This window comes from Triticum aestivum, chromosome 3D, assembly GCF_018294505.1.
Source record: "Triticum aestivum cultivar Chinese Spring chromosome 3D, IWGSC CS RefSeq v2.1, whole genome shotgun sequence".
Classification (NCBI taxonomy): domain Eukaryota; kingdom Viridiplantae; phylum Streptophyta; class Magnoliopsida; order Poales; family Poaceae; genus Triticum; species Triticum aestivum.
In genome coordinates, this window is record NC_057802.1 from 48,482,274 (window position 1) to 48,499,429 (window position 17,156).

Below are 17,156 nucleotides of genomic sequence, written 5' to 3' on the forward strand. Positions count from 1 at the left end.
ACGAGTTGTTGTAGGAATTATCATAATTATTAGAGGAATTACTAGGGTACGGCCTAGGATTAAAGTTTCCTCTATTAGCGTTGTTACCAAAATTGTTCCTACCAACAAAATTCACATCCATAGATTCATTATTATTCTCAATCAAAGTAGACAAAGGCATACCATTGGGATCAGAAGAAACACTCTTATTAGACAACAATTTCATAAGTTCATCCATCTTTCCACTCAAAACATTAATCTCTTCAATTGCATGCACCTTTTTACTAGTAGATCTTTCAGTGTGCCATTGAGAATAATTAACCATAATATTATCTAGGAGTTTAGTAGCTTCTCCTAAGGTGATTTCCATAAAAGTGCCTCCCGCGGCCGAATCTAAAAGATTTCTAGAAGCAAAATTCAATCCGGGATAAAACTTTTATATAATCATCCATAAATTCAAACCATGTGTAGGACAATTACGTATCATTAATTTCATCCTCTCCCAAGCTTGTGCAACATGTTCATGATCAAGTTGCTTAAAATTCATAATATCGTTTCTAAGAGAGATGATCTTAGCGGGAGGAAAATACTTAGAGATAAAAGCATCTTTGCACTTATTCCATGAATCAATACTATTTTTAGGCAAAGACGAAAACCAAGTTTTAGCACGATCTCTAAGCGAAAAAGGAAATAGCTTCAATTTAACAATATCATTATCCACATCTTTCTTCTTTTGCATATCACATAAATCAAGAAAGCTGTTTAGATGGGTAGCGGCATCTTCACTAGGAAGGCCGGCGAATTGATCTTTCATGACAAGATTCAACAAAGCAGCATTGATTTCACAAGATTCAGCATCGGTAATAGGAGCAATCGGGGTGCTAAGAAAATCATTGGTGTTGGTATAGAAAAAGTCACACAATTTAGTATTATCTTGAGCCATCGTGACAAGCAAGCAGTACAACACAAAAGCACACAAGAAGCGAGCGAAAAAGAGGCGAACGGAAAGAGAGGGCGAATAAAACGACAAGGGTGAAGTGGGGGAGAGGAAAACGAGAGGCGAATGTCAAATAATGTAATGCGAGGGATAAGAGTTTGTGACGGGTACTTGGAATGTCTTGACTTGTGCGTAGACTCCCCGGCAACGGCGCCAGAAATCCTTCTTGCTACCTCTTGAACATGCGTTGGTTTTCCCTTGAAGAGGAAAGGGTGATGCAGCAAAGTAGCGTAAGTATTTCCCTCAGTTTTTGAGAACCAAGGTATCAATCCAGTAGGAGGCCACACGCAAGTCCCTCGTACCTACACAAACAAATAAGAAACTTGCAACCAACCCGATAAAGGGGTTGTCAATCCCTTCATGGCCACTCGCAAAAGTGAGATCTGGTAGAGATGATAAGATAATATTTTTGGTATTTTTATGATAAAGATTAAAAGTAAAGATTGCAAAATAAACGGCGACAGAAATAGCTAGTTGATGGGAGATTAATATGATGGAAAATAGACCCGGGAGCCATAGGTTTCACTAGTGGCTTCTCTCAAAATAGCATAAGTATTACGGTGGGTGAACAAATTACTGTCGAGCAATTGATAGAAAAGTGCATAGTTATGAGAATATCTAGGCATGATCATGTATATAGGCATCACGTCCGCGACAAGTAGACCGAAACGATTCTGCATCTACTACTATTACTCCACACATCGACCGCTATCCAACATGCATATAAAGTATTAAGTTCATAAGAACAGAGTAACGCATTAGGCAAGATGACATGATGTAGAGGGTTAAAATCAAGCAATATGATATAAACCCCATCTTTTTATCCTTGATGGCAACAATACAATACGTGCCTTGCTGCCTCTGCTGTCACTGGGAAAGGACACCGCAAGATTGAACCCAAAGCTAAGCGCTTCTCTCATTGCAAGAAAGATCAATCTAGTAGGTCAAACCAAACTGATAATTCGAAAACACTTGCAAAGATAACCAATCATACATAAAAGAATTCATAGAAGATTCAAGCATCCCCAAGCTTAATTCTTGCTCGTCCTCGAGTAGGTAATTGATAAAAACAGAATTTTTGATGTGGAATGCTACCTAGCATATTTCTCAATGTAATTTTCTTTATTGTGGCATAAATGTTCAAATCCAAGAGATTCAAGATAAAAGTTTAATATTGACATAAAAATAATAATATTTTAAGCATACTAACTAAGCAATCTTGTCTTCTCAAAATAACATGGCCAAAGAAAGTTCATCCCTACAAAATCATATAGTTTGGTCATGCTCCATTTTCGTCACACAAGAATGCTCTTATCATGCACAACCCCGATGACAAGCCAAGCAATTGTTTCATACTTTAGTAATCTTAAACTTTTTTCAACTTTCACGCAATACATGAGCGTGAGCCATGGATATAGCACTATGGGTGGAATAGAATATAATGATGGGGGTTATGTGGAGAAGACAAAAAAGGAGAAAGTCTCACATTGACGCGGCTAATCAACGGGCTAGGGAGATGCCCATCAATTGATGTCAATGGAAGGAGTAGGGATTGCCATGCAATGGATGCACTAGAGCTATAAATGTATGAAAACTCAACAAAAGAAACTAAGTGGGTCTGCATCCAACTTGCTTGCTCACGAAGACCTAGGGCATTTGAGGAAGCCCATTGTTCGAATATACAAGCCAAGTTCTATAATGAAAAATTCCCAGTAGTATCTGAAAATGACAAAACAAGAGACTCTCTATCATAAAGATCATGGTGCTACTTTGAAGCACAAGTGTGGAAAAAGGATGGTAGCATTGTCCCTTTTTATTTATTTTTATTTCTTTTTTTTGGGCCCCTTTTTTATTTGGCCTTTCTCTTTTTTTATTTGGGACAATGCTCTATTAATGATGATCATCACACTTCTATTTATTTACAACTCAATGATTACAACTCGATACTAGAACAAAATATGACTCTATATGAATGCCTCCGGCGGTGTAATGGGATGGGCAATGAATCAAGAGTGACATGTATGAAATAATATGCATGGTGGCCTTGCCACAAATACGATGTCAAGATCATGCAAGGCAATATGACAATGATGAAGCGCGTCATAATAAACGAAACGGTGGAAAATTGCATGGCAATATATCTCGGAATGGCTATGGAAATGCCAGAATAGGTAGGTATGGTGACTGTTTTGAGGAAGATATAAGGAGGTTTATGTGTGGTAGAGCGTATAGTATCACGGGGTTTGGATGCACCGGCGAAGTTTGCACCAACTCTCAAGGTGAGAAAGGGCTATGCACGGTACCGAAGAGGCTAGCAATGATGGAAAGGTGAGAGTGCGTATAATTCATGAACTCGATATTAGTCATAAAGAACTCACATACTTATTGTAAAAAATCTACAAGTCATCAAAAACCAAGCACTACGCGCATGCTCCTAGGGGGATAGATTGGTAGGAAAAGACCATCGCTCGTCCCCGACCGCCATTCATAAGGCTGACAATCAAAGAACACCTCATGTTTCAAATTTGTTACACAACGTTTACCATACGTGCATGCTACGGGACTTGCAAACTTCAACACAAGTATTTTTCAAATTCACAACTACTCAACTAGCACAACTTTAATATCACTATCTCCATATCTCAAAACAATCATTAAGTATCAAACTTCTCTTAGTATTCAATGCACTTATATGAAAGTTTAAATTATATCCATCTTGGATGCCAATCATATTAGGACTAATTTTATAGTCAAAGCAAATTACCATGCTGTTCTAAAAGACTCTCAAAATAATATTAGGACTAATTTCTTGACGTCCACCCCAAGTTCTCTGGATCAGGTTTGTTCCGAAAATCAATCTCCCGAAGGTTTCATTCCGTTTGATATTTCTTTTCTGCAAAACACTGAAATAGGCAAAAAAACAGCAATTTGCACTGGGCCTTGGGTTAGTAGGTTAGTCCCAAAAATAATATAAAAGTGTATAATAAAGTCCATCAAACATCCAAAATAGATAATATAATAGCATGGAACAAATAAAAATTATAGATACGTTGGAGACTTATCACGCCGTTGTACGCTAGGTTTGGGGCCGGTCCTTTTCTCTAATGATGTCTGAAATATAATAAATGAGCTTCGGTTTGTATGAAAATCATCCGGTTTGCATATAATTCGTCCGATTTATTGAAATCTGGCTTGAAATGTATGCGTATAGCTTTGGATGGCCGACTCCCATATCACAGTTCGCGGACTAGTCTCCTCGGACAGATGTGGTGTTCACTTTGGGGGGGCAGCGTTGGAGGATGCCCTAAGAGCATCTCCAACAGCCGGGCTAAACAAGCGCCGCGCCGCAAATTTGGCCATTTTAGCGTGCGCGCAATCGGTAGAGTGGCTCCAGCGGGCGTGCAATAACCGCGCGCGCGACATATAGAGTTGGGCGCGCGGTCCGAATCGCCAACGCGCGATGTGTATTTGGGACGCCCGCTTCCGCACGGGGCACACACGAGCGCTCGCGCCGCACTCTCTCCTCCGCGCCATGGGCGAAATGTCTTCCGGTGTGCCTCACACACCTTCTCATGAAGATGCCGTTGAAGATCTTGCCAACACCGTCCGAGCTTCACGTGATGCGGTGCGCGACAATGATGAGGAGGAGGAGGAAGAATCGTCTTCGGAGGAGTCGGATGAATCGGAGGAAGATGAGGACGAAGACGAGGACGAGGCTTGATGTGTCTTTCGTTTGTGTCATAAACTTGGTTTGCATTTGAACTTGGTTGGATAAACTTGTGGGCATGATTTTAAACTTGTGGGCATGAACTTTTTCAACTTGTTTGTGTGAAATTATATTATGCCATGTTCATTGCATTTTGAATGTTTGAAATCTATTTTGTGTCCAAAATGTAACATATGGCATGCGCCGACGATTCGCACATGCTGCATTTTTGTGCGCTGCTGAAGCTACGCGCGTTGCATTTTAGCGCGGCTGTTGGAGCCGGCGCTGTCCACCGCGTCAAACTAGACGATGGATGCGCGGCAAAGTAGTTTTTAGCGCACGGCGGTTAGGCGGCTGTTGGAGATGCGTTGGAGGATGCCCTAAAGAAATATCGAACCGGCGGATGATCGCGTGGCAGGCGAGGAAAAACCAGTCAATTTTGTAGAAGATTGACCCAAGATTACATCCAATTTCGTACTAAAAAAAGCAGAGCATTCCATGGTCACTCCTCCATACTCTGCATCCCCATCTGAGTCGCATTCTAGTCAGCTTTTCTCTCCCAACTCTCTCTAGAAGCAGCAGAAACGATCCAGTCGACACACTTGAACCAACCATGCTTGCATGCTCACCTACCTCTACCTGGAATAACATCACAAAGTACACTAGTAGTTAAGCAACAAAACCTAATACTACTATTGGACGGGAACAAGCAGACACACAGACTATAAGACGCACGTCGAGGCAGACAGACATCGCAGAAGAAGCAGAGCTTGACAGAGCTGAGCAGAGCGAGAGAGAGACAGACAGACACATAGAGAGAGCAATGGGGTTCGGCGTGGTGTCCCTCCTCAACGCGGTGTTCCGCCGGGCCTTCACCTCGGCCGGCCTCCGGCCAAGCTCCGTCGCCGTCGACGCCGACACCACGCTCCACTTCTGGGCGCACCCCTCCCTCCTCTCCTCCCCCGACGCCGAATCCAAGCAGCAGCGGGGGCGGCGGCCGGTGGTGGTGCTGATCCACGGCTTCGGCCCGGACCCGACGTGGCAGTGGGCGGCGCAGGCGGGCCCGCTGTCCAAGCACTTCGACCTCATCGTGCCCACGCTGCTCTTCTTCGGCGCGTCCACCACGCGGGCCCCGGGCCGCTCCGACGCGTTCCAGGCGGCCGCCATCGCCCAGCTCCTCGCCAGCGACAGCCTCGTCGGCGGGGAGGGGCGCGTCGTGCACGTGGTGGGCACCAGCTACGGCGGGCTGGTGGCGTACCACCTGGCGCGGGCGCTGCAGCAGGGAGGAGGGGCGTGGACGGTGGGGAAGGTGGCGGTGTGCAGCTCGGACCTGGCCAAGGGGCCCGAGGACGACCGGGCGCTGGCGGCCAAGGGCGGCGTGGCGGACGTGACGGAGCTGATGGTGCCGGCGGACACCAAGGCGCTGCGGCGGCTGATGGACATCTGCGCCCACGGCCCGCCCAAGTACCTCCCCGAGTGCCTCGCCCGCGACCTCCTCCGGGTACGTACGAACTCCCACGTCACACAGAGGCCATGCATACGTGATACGTACGTGGGTAACACTTCAATTGGAAAGGTAGGAGTAGTGTGCATCATTCGCCGCCATGATTAAAAAGCTAAGAAAATGATGGATCGCCCCAACGATTTGGTGGCGAATCACATCTGCCACCGACCGATCAGTTGGTGGAGAATGTGCGTGTGTGACACAGCAAGCATGCATGTAGCCACGATAAAATATCAAGTTAGAGTAGGGGTACTAGTACTAGATTGCAACTAATTGATTAACAATTAACCAAAGTACGTACGCTTTATTGTGCAGAAGTGCTTCGCCGTCCAGAGAGAGGGGAAGATCGAGCTGATCAAGGGGATCGCCTCCGGGCACGGCTTCCAGATCACCCCTCTCCCTCAGGAGGTGCTGATCGTGTGGGGCGAGTTCGACCAGATCTTCCCGGTGGCCAAGGCGCACAAGGTGAAGGAGAAGCTCGGGGAGAAGGCGACGGTGAGGATCATCCCCAACACGGGCCACCTGCCGCAGCAGGAGGACTCCAAGCTCTTCAACCAGATCCTCCTCGACTTCCTCCTCCCTCCGCCTTCCTCCTCCAATGGCAACGCCGCCAAATAGTAGTAGCTAGCTAGAGAGGCTGCCGCTTGATTTCATGCAGGTGTGTCACGTATGTGGTGTAAGTGGCACTGTGGCAGCACTGCCGCTTGATCGGTACGAGACTCTTTCGTCTTTATTTTACTTTGAAATGAGAGGATCAGTACGTATTGACAGTTTGAGTGTCATGCATATATCCGCCGGCATCTGGTCTTCTCTCATTTCATGTCGAGTTCTTCTTGGGTTGGACTTGGAGCACGTGATTTCGAACATACGTTGCACGTTGGCCGTAGTTAAGTAAGCTCAGGTGTGGTGTAAAAGATTATCCGCTACTTATCCAGTGAGTAGAGTTACGTAAGAAATTTATCATCAAATGGGTCCATAGCTCAGTGGTAGAGCAATTGACTGCAGATCAATAGGTCACCGGTTCGAACCCGGTTGGGCCCTCTTGTTTGTGCATTTTTTTGTTCTTTTTTTTGGTAGATGTCACTTCTTGAAAAGAACATGATATACTCATGTGGTCCTCTCGTATGAAAACTCTGGCAAACATGATAAGTACTTTTCATTCGTTAACTTCAAAAAGGACATGATAATTTTTTATGTCGCTTCTTCGAGAAGACATGGGATTTTTCATAATATTTTCAAGGCCGCCGAACCAAGGGGTAAACTTAAAATCGGTAAAAAAAAATCTGTGTGTGAGACTCGTATAACATTTTCTTCACGGCCCAACTCCCCACCCACCCACCCACACAAAGCACTCATGAATTTAGCACATACGATTTCATTCATGGACGATTTCCCGGCCCAACCAGTTTATTTCACAGATAGGGGCGGAAAATTGGTCACACTACGACTTAGTACATATAGAACATTAAAACTTAACTAAACATATAACTTAACTAGTTGTTGAAACGATAATGGCAGCGGGACTAGCCGATGCTAAACGATACAGCATTGGCCACCTCAGTCTCACGGAAACGAGCCAAAGTGGCCTCGTCCCATGCCGGACTTGCGCGGGCGAGGACATTGTGGGCCAGAATGGAGCGGAAATAGGGCAGGGCGGCCTCATCCCGTTCCGTCCATGCTTCGTTCCAGCATCCATCTTCCCAACAACCACCAAAGCACGGTTGAAGTTGGCCCTGAAGGAAATATGCCCTAGAGGCAATAATAAAGTTATTATTTATTTCCTTATATCATGATAAATGTTTATTATTCATGCTAGAATTGTATTAACCGGAAACATAATACATGTGTGAATACATAAACAAACAGAGTGTCACTAGTATGCCTCTACTTGACTAGCTCGTTAATTAAAGATGGTTATGTTTCCTAACCATAGACATGAGTTGTCATTTGATTAACGGGATCACATCATTAGGAGAATGATGTGATTGACTTGACCCATTCCGTTAGCTTAGCACTTGATCGTTTAGTATGTTGTTATTGCTTTCTTCATGACTTATACATGTTCCTATGACTATGAGATTATGCAACTCCCGTTTACCGGAGGAACACTTTGTCTGCTACCAAACGTCACAACATAACTGGATGATTATAAAGGTGCTCTACAGGTGTCTCCGAAAGGTACTTGTTGGGTTGGCGTATTTCGAGATTAGGATTTGTCACTACGATTGTCGGAGAGGTATCTCTGGGCCCACTCGGTAATGCACATCACTATAAGCCTTGCAAGCATTATAACTAATGAGTTAGTTGCGGGATGATGTATTACGGAACGAGTAAAGAGACTTGCCAGTAACGAGATTGAACTAGGTATTGAGATACCGACGATCGAATCTCGGGCAAGTAACATATCAATGACAAAGGGAACAACATATGTTGTTATGCGGTTTGACTGATAAAGATCTTCATAGAATATGTGGGAGCCAATATGAGCATCCAGGTTCCGCTATTGGTTATTGACCGGAGACGTGTCTCGGTCATGTCTACATTGTTCTCGAACCCGTAGGGTCCGCATGCTTAAAGTTCGATGACGGTTATATTATGAGTTTATGTGTTTTGATGTACCGAAGGTAGTTTGGAGTCCCGGATGAGATCGGGGACATGACGAGGAGTCTCGAAATGGTCGAGACGTAAAGATCGATATATTGGACGACTATATTCGGACATCGGAAAGGTTCATAGTGATTCGGGTATTTTTCGGAGTACCGGAGAGTTACGGAAATTCGCCGGGGAGTATATGGGCCTTATTGGGCTTTAGGGGAAAGATTGAGGAGAGGCTGCGCGCGCCCCCAAGGCCTAGTCCGAATTGGACTAGGGGGAGGGGCTGCGCCCCCTCCTTCCTTCTCTTCCCTCTCCCCTTTCCTTGACTCCTACTCCTACTACTTGGAAGGGGGGGAATCCTACTCCCGGTGGGAGTAGGACTCCTCCTAGGGCGCGCCATAGAGAGGGCCGGCCCCTCCCCTCCTCCACTCCTTTATATACGGGGGGCACCCCTTGGAGACACAACAATTGATCATTGATCTTTTAGCCGTGTGCGGTGCCCCCTCCCACCATAATCCACCTCGTTCATATCGTAGCGGTGCTTAGGCGAAGCCCTTCGTCGGTAGAACATCATCATCGTCACCACGCCGTCGTGCAGACAGAACTCTCCCTCAAAGCTCGGCTGGATCGGAATTCGAGGGACGTCATCGAGTTGAACGTGTGCGAAACTCGGAGGTGCCGTGCGTTCGGTACTTGATCGGTCGGATCGTGAAGACGTACGACTACATCAACCGCGTTGTGCTAACACTTCTGCTTTCGGTCTACGAGGGTACGTGGACACACTCTCCCCTCTCGTTGCTATGCATCACCATGATCTTGCGTGTGCGTAGGAAATTTTTGAAATTACTACATTCCCCAATATTGGCATCCGAGCCTGGTTTTATGCGTTGATGTTATATGCACGAGTAGAACATAAGTGAGTTGTAGGCGATACAAGTCATACTGCTTACCAGCATGTCACACTTTGGTTCGGCGGTATTGTTGGATGAAGCGGCCTGGACCGACATTACGCGTACACTTACGCGAGACTGGTTTTACCGTCGTGCTATGCACACAGGTGACTAGCGGGTGTCAGTTTCTCCGACTTTAGTTGAACCGAGTGTGGCTACGCCCGGTCCTTAAGAAGGTTAAAACAGCACTAACTTGACGAACTATCGTTGTGGTTTTGATGCGTAGGTAAGAACGGTTCTTACTCAACCCGTAGCAGCCACGTAAAACTTGCAACAACAAAGTAGAGGACGTCTAACTTGTTTTTGCAGGGCATGTTGTGATGTGATATGGTCAAGACATGATGCTATATTTTATTATATGAGATGATCATGTTTTGTAACCGAGTTATCGGCAACTGGCATGAGCCATATAGTTGTCGCTTTATTGTATGCAATGCAATCGCCCTGTAATTACTTTATTTTATTACTAAGCCGTAGTGATAGTCGTAGAAGCAATAGTTGACGAGACGACAACGATGCTACGATGGAGATCAAGGTGTCGCGCCGGTGACGATGGTGATCATGACGGTGCTTCGGAGATGGAGATCACAAGCACAAGATGATGATGGCCATATCATATCGCTTATATTGATTGCATGTGATGTTTATCTTTTATGCATCTTATCTTGCCTTGATTGACGGTAACATTATAAGATGATCTCTCACTAAATTTCAAGATAAAAGTGTTCTCCCTGAGTATGCACCGTTGCCAAAGTTCATCGTGCCCAGACACCACAAAGTTCATCGTGCCCAGACACCACGTGATGATCGGGTGTGATAAGCTCTACGTCCATCTACAATGGGTGCAAGCCAGTTTTGCACACGCAGAATACTCAGGTTAAACTTGACGAGCCTAGCATATGCAGATACGGCCTCGGACCACTGAGACCGAAAGGTCGAGCGTGAATCATATAGTAGATATGATCAACATAGTGATGTTCACCATTGAAAGCTACTCCATTTCACGTGATGATCAGTCATGGTTTAGTTGATATGGATCACGTGATCACTTAGATGATTAGAGGGATGTCTATCTAAGTGGGAGTTCTTAAGTAATATGATTAATTGAACTTTAATTTATCATGAACTTAGTCCTGGTAGTATTAGCATATCTATGTTGTAGATCAATAGCTCGCGATGTAGGCCCCCGTTTATTTTGATATGATTCCTAGAAAAAACTAAGTTGAAAGATGATAGTAGCAATGATGCGGACTTGTTCCGTGATTTGAGGATTTTCCTCATTGCTGCACAGAAGAATTATGTCCTTGATGCACCGCTAGGTGACAGACCTATTGCAGGAGCTGATGCAGACGTTATGAACATTTTGACAAAAGCTCGGTATGATGACTACTTGATAGTTTAGTGCACCATGCTTTACGGCTTAGAACCGGGACTTCAAAAATGTTTTGAACGCCACAGAGCATATAAGATGTTCCAAGAGTTGAAATTGGTATTTCATACTCATGCCCGTGTCGAGAGGTATGAGACCTCTGACCGTACTTTGCCTACAAGGTGGAGGAGAATAGCTCAACCAGTGAGCATGTGCTTAGATTGTCTGGGTACAACAATTGCTTGAATCAAGTGGGAGTTAATCTTCCAGATAAGATAGTAATTGACAGAGTTATCTAGTCACTATCACCAAGTTACTAGAACTTCGTGATGAACTATAATATGCAAGGGATGACGAAAGTAATTCCCGAGCTCTTCGCGATGCTGAAATCGACGAAGGTAGAAATCAAGAAAGAGCATCAAGTGTTGATGGTTAACAAGACCACTAGTTTCAAGTAAAGGGACAAAGGGAAGAAAGGGGAACTTCAAGAAAAACGGCAAGCAAGTTGCTGCTCAAGTGAAAAAGCCCACGTCTAGACCTAAGCCTGAAACTGAGTGCTTCTACTGCAAAGGGACTGGTCACTGGAAGCGGAACTGCCCCAAGTATTTGGTGGATAAGAAGGATGGCAAAGTGAACAAAGCTATATTTGATATACATGTTATTGATGTGTACTTTACTAGTGTTTATAGCAAACCCTCGGTATTTGATACTGGTTCAGTTGCTAAGAGTAGTAACTCAAAACGGGAGTTGCAGAATGAACAGAGACTAGTTAAGGGTGAAGTGACGATGTGTATATTGGAAGTGGTTCCAAGATTGATATGATCATCATCGCACACTCCCTATACTTTCGGGATTAGTGTTGAACCTAAAATAAATGTTATTTAGTGTTTGCGTTGAGCATAAATATGATTGGATCATGTTTATTTCAATACGGTTATTCATGTAAGTTAGAGAATAATTATTGTTCTGTTTACATGAATAAAACCTTCTATGGTTATACACCCAATGAAAATGGTTTATTGGATCTCGATCGTAGTGATACACATTTTCATAATATTGAAGCCAAAAGATGCAAAGTTAATAATGATAGTGCAACTTATTTGTGGCACTGCCGTTTAGGTCATAATGGTGTAAAGCGCATGAAGAAACTCCATGCTGATGGACTTTTGGAATCACTTGATTATGAATCACTTGATGCTTGTGAACCATGCCTCATGGGCAAGATGACTAAGACTCCGTTCTCCGGAACAATGGAGTGAGCAACTGACTTATTGGAAATAATACATACTGATGTATGCGATCCGATGAGTGTTGAGGCTCGCGGCGGGTATCGTTATTTTCTGACCTTCACAGATGATTTGAGCAGATATGGGTATATCTACTTGATGAAACACAAGTCTGAAACATTTGAAAAGTTCAAAGAAATTCAGAGGGAAGTGGAGAATCATCGTAACAAGAAAATAAAAGTTTCTACGATATGATCGCAGAGGTAAAATATTTGAGTTACGAGTTTGGCTTTCAACTAAAACAATGTGAAATAGTTTGACTACTCACGCCACCTGGAACACCACAGTGTAATGGTGTGTCCGAACGTCGTAACCGTACTTTATTAGATATGATGCGATCTATGATGTCTCTGACCGATTTACCACTATCGTTTTGGGGTTATGCATTAGAGACAGCTACATTCACGTTAAATAGGGCACCATCTAAATCCGTTGAGACGACACCGTATGAACTATGGTTTGGCAAGAAACCTAAGCTGCCGTTTCTTAAAAGTTTGAGGTTGCAATGCTTATGTGAAAAAGTTTCAACCTGATAAGCTCGAACCCAAATCGGAGAAGTGCGTCTTCATAGGATACCCAAAAGAAATGTTGGGTACACCTTCTATCACATATCCGAAGGCAAGATATTCATTGCTGAGAATGGATCCTTTCTAGAGAAGGAGTTTCTCTCGAAAGAAGTGAGTGGGAGGAAAGTAGAACTTGATGTGGTAACTGTACCTGCTCCCTTATTGGAAAGTAGTTCATCACAGAAATCTGTTCCTGTGACTACTACACCAATTAGTGAGGAAGCTAATGATGATGATCATGTAACTTCAGATCAAGTTACTACCGAACCTCGTAGGTAAACCAGAGTGAGATCCGCACCAGAGTGGTACGGTAATCCTGTTCTGGAGGTCATGTTACTTGACCATGACGAACCTACGAACTATGAGGAAGCGATGATGAGCCCAGATTCCGCGAAATGGCTTGAGGCCATGAAATCTGATATGAGATCCATGTATGAGAACAACGTATGGACTTTAATTGACTTGCCCAATGATCGGCGAGCCATTGAGATTAAATGGATCTTCAAGAGGAAGACGGACGCTGATAGTAGTGTTACTATCTACAAAGCTAGAATTGTCGCAAAAAGGTTTTCGACAAGTTCAAGGTGTTGACTACGATGAGAGTTTCTCACTCGTATCTATGCTTAAGTCTGTCCGAATCATGTTAGCAATTGCCGCATTTTATGAAATCTAGCAAATGGATAAACAAAACTGCATTCCTTAATGGATTTATTAAAGAAGAGTTGTATATGATGCAACCGGAAGGTTTTGTCAATCCTAAAGGTGCTAACAAAATATGCAAGCTCCAGTGATCCATCTATGGACTGGTGCAAGCATCTCGGGGTTGGAATATACGCTTTGATAAGTTGATCAAAGCATACAGTTTTATACAGACTTGCGGTGAAGCCTGTATTTACAAGAAAGTGAGTGGGAGCACTACAACATTTCTGATAAGTATATGTGAATGACATATTGTTGATCGGAAATAATATAGAATTATTCTGAAAAGCATAAAGGAGAGTTTGAAAGGAGTTTTTCAAAGAAAGACCTCGGTGAAGCTACTTACATATTGAGCATCAAGATCTATAGAGATAGATCAAGACGCTTGATAAGTTTTTCAATGAGTACATACCTTGACAAGATTTTGAAGTAGTTCAAAATGGAACAGTCAAAGAAAGAGTTCTTGCCTGTGTTACAAGGTGTGAAATTGAGTAAGACTCAAAGCCCGACCACGGCAGAAGATAGAAAGAGAATGAAAGTCATTCCCTATGCCTTGGCCATAGGTTCTATAAAGTATGCCATGCTGTGTACCAGATCTATTGTATACCCTACACTGATTTTGGCAAGGGAGTACAATAGTGATCTCGGAGTAGATCACTGGACAGCGGTCAAAATTATCCTTAGTGGAATAACGATATGTTTCTCGATTATGGAGGTGACAAAAAGGTTCGTCGTAAAGGGTTACGTCGATGCAAATTTTGACACTGATCCAGATGACTCTAAGTCTCAATCTGGATACATATTGAAAGTGGGAGCAATTAGCTAGAGTAGCTCCGTGCAGAGCATTGTTGACATAGAAATTTGCAAAATACAGACGGATCTGAATGTGGCAGACCCATTGACTAAACTTCTCTCACAAGCAAAACATGATCACACCTTAGTACTCTTTGGGTGTTAATCACATAGCGATGTGAACTAGATTATTGACTCTAGTAAACCCTTTGAATGTTGGTCACATGACGATGTGAACTATAGGTGTTAATCACATGGTGATGTGAACTATTGGTATTAAATCACATGGTGATGTGAACTAGATTATTGACTCTAGTGCAAGTGGGAGACTGAAGGAGATATGCCCTAGAGGCAATAATAAAGCTATTATTTATTTCCTTATATCATGATAAATGTTTATTATTCATGCTAGAATTGTATTAACCGGAAACATAATACATGTGTGAATACATAAACAAACAGAGTGTCACTAGTATGCCTCTACTTGACTAGCTCATTAATTAAAGATGGTTATGTTTCCTAACCATAGACATGCGTTGTCATTTGATTAATGGGATCACATCATTAGGAGAATGATGTGATTGACTTGACCCATTCCGTTAGCTTAGCACTTGATCGTTTAGTATGTTGTTATTGCTTTCTTCATGACTTATACATGTTCCTATGACTATGAGATTATGCAACTCCCGTTTACCGGAGGAACACTTTGTCTGCTACCAAACGTCACAACGTAACTGGATGATTATAAAGGTGCTCTACAGGTGTCTCCGAAAGGTACTTGTTGGGTTGGCGTATTTCGAGATTAGGATTTGTCACTCCGATTGTCGGAGAGGTATCTCTGGGCCCACTCAGTAATGCACATCACTATAAGCCTTGCAAGCATTGTAACTAATGAGTTAGTTGCGGGATGATGTATTACGGAACGAGTAAAGAGACTTGCCGGTAACGAGATTGAACTAGGTATTGAGATACCGACGATCGAATCTCGGGCAAGTAACATACCAATGACAAAGGGAACAACATATGTTGTTATGCGGTTTGACCGATAAAGATCTTCGTAGAATATGTGGGAGCCAATATGAGCATCCAGGTTCCGCTATTGGTTATTGATCGGAGACGTGTCTTGGTCATGTCTACATTGTTCTCGAACCCGTAGGGTCCGCACGCTTAAAGTTCGATGACGGTTATATTATGAGTTTATGTGTTTTGATGTACCGAAGGTAGTTCGGAGTCCCGGATGAGATCGGGGACATGACGTGGAGTCTCGAAATGGTCGAGACGTAAAGATCGATATATTGGACGACTATATTCGGACATAGGAAAGGTTCCGAGTGATTCGGATATTTTTCGGAGTACCGGAGAGTTACGGGAATTCGCCGGGGAGTATATGGGCCTTATTGGGCTTTAGGGGAAAGAGAGCGAAGAGGCTGCGCGCCCCCAAGGCCTAGTCCGAATTGGACTAGGGGGAGGGGCTGCGCCCCCTCCTTCCTTCTCTTCTCTCTCCCCTTTCCTTGACTCCTACTCCTACTACTTGGAAGGGGGGGGAATCCTACTCCCGGTGGGAGTAGGACTCCTCCTAGGGCGCGCCATAGAAAGGGACGGCCCCTCCCCTCCTCCACTCCTTTATATACGGGGAGGGGGGCACCCCTTGGAGACACAACAATTGATCATTGATCTTTTAGCCGTGTGCAGTGCCCCCCTCCACCATAATCCACCTCGGTCATATCGTAGCGGTGGTTAGGCGAAGCCCTGTGTCGGTAGAACATCATTATCGTCACCACGCCGTCGTGCCGACGGAACTCTCCCTCAAAGCTCGGCTGGATCGGAGTTCGAGGGACGTCATCGAGTTGAACGTGTGCTGAACTCGGAGGTGCCGTGCGTTCGGTACTTGATCGGTCGGATCGTGAAGACGTACGACTACATCAACCGTGTTGTGCTAACGCTTGCGCTTTCGGTCTACGAGGGTACGTGGACACACTCTCCCCTCTCGTTGCTATGCATCACCATGATCTTGCGCGTGCGTAGGAAATTTCTGAAATTACTACATTCCCCAACAGGCCCATCGAACAACCTAGTCATACACCTGCTCCTGCTTGATGTCTGTGGCAATGGGCTTGCGATGAGCCATTGAGCAGAGTGGAGTAGTGGAGGGAGAGGCATCGTATAGCTGGCGGGCGCAGGAACGGGCGCCATTAATGCGTAGTTGGGAAGACAAATGGCAGAGAGTAGGTGTTAGAGGGCGCATTTATGGGTAAAAAACACAGCCACAACATTGGTATGGGCACGAAAGGGAGGGGAAGAACGGTCTGAAAGTTTCCTTCCGCGTGGCCGGTTGGGTTTGGAGCTTGCTCCATATTAGCACTCCTAACCTTCAAATTTGAAGGTTTGTGGGCTCGATTTGGAACGACCTCCAAAAATTACGGAGATTGGAACTGTATTGTGACTCTGCTAGTCATATTTTTTTGGCTCTTGGTTGGCCGTCTCCGATAAAAGAGTCGCTTGCTCAGGGAGAGGTGACGATGATGACACCTTGTAGGCATCCTCGACAGTGTCTCTCTTTTCAGCAGTGTGTGTGGGTCGGTAGCCAGGTCAGTCGGAATGCCCTATCTTGGGGGCATGTTGTGATTTTCCGTAAATTAACCGAGCAAACTCTCTTTCTTTTTTAATAATAAATCGAGATCCTCTAGAGCAGACTTAAAAATAGAAAAAACGC

General features: G+C 44.3%; 1 protein-coding gene and 1 non-coding gene across 2 annotated transcripts; both read left to right on the forward strand.

The window, feature by feature from the left end:
- Window positions 1–5,361: 5,361 nt before the first annotated feature.
- On the forward strand, window positions 5,362–6,956 carry LOC123077297 (dihydrolipoyllysine-residue acetyltransferase component of acetoin cleaving system). The gene is made up of 2 exons (XM_044499547.1): window positions 5,362–6,183; window positions 6,502–6,956. Exons 1-2 carry the CDS (start codon window positions 5,506–5,508, stop codon window positions 6,802–6,804), a joined length of 981 nt encoding a protein of 326 aa, XP_044355482.1. The 5' UTR covers window positions 5,362–5,505; the 3' UTR covers window positions 6,805–6,956.
- Window positions 6,957–7,155: 199 nt separating this feature from the next.
- Window positions 7,156–7,227, forward strand: TRNAC-GCA (transfer RNA cysteine (anticodon GCA)). The gene has a single exon. It is a non-coding gene; the product is annotated as a tRNA-Cys (tRNA).
- The last annotated feature ends 9,929 nt before the right edge of the window (window positions 7,228–17,156 follow it).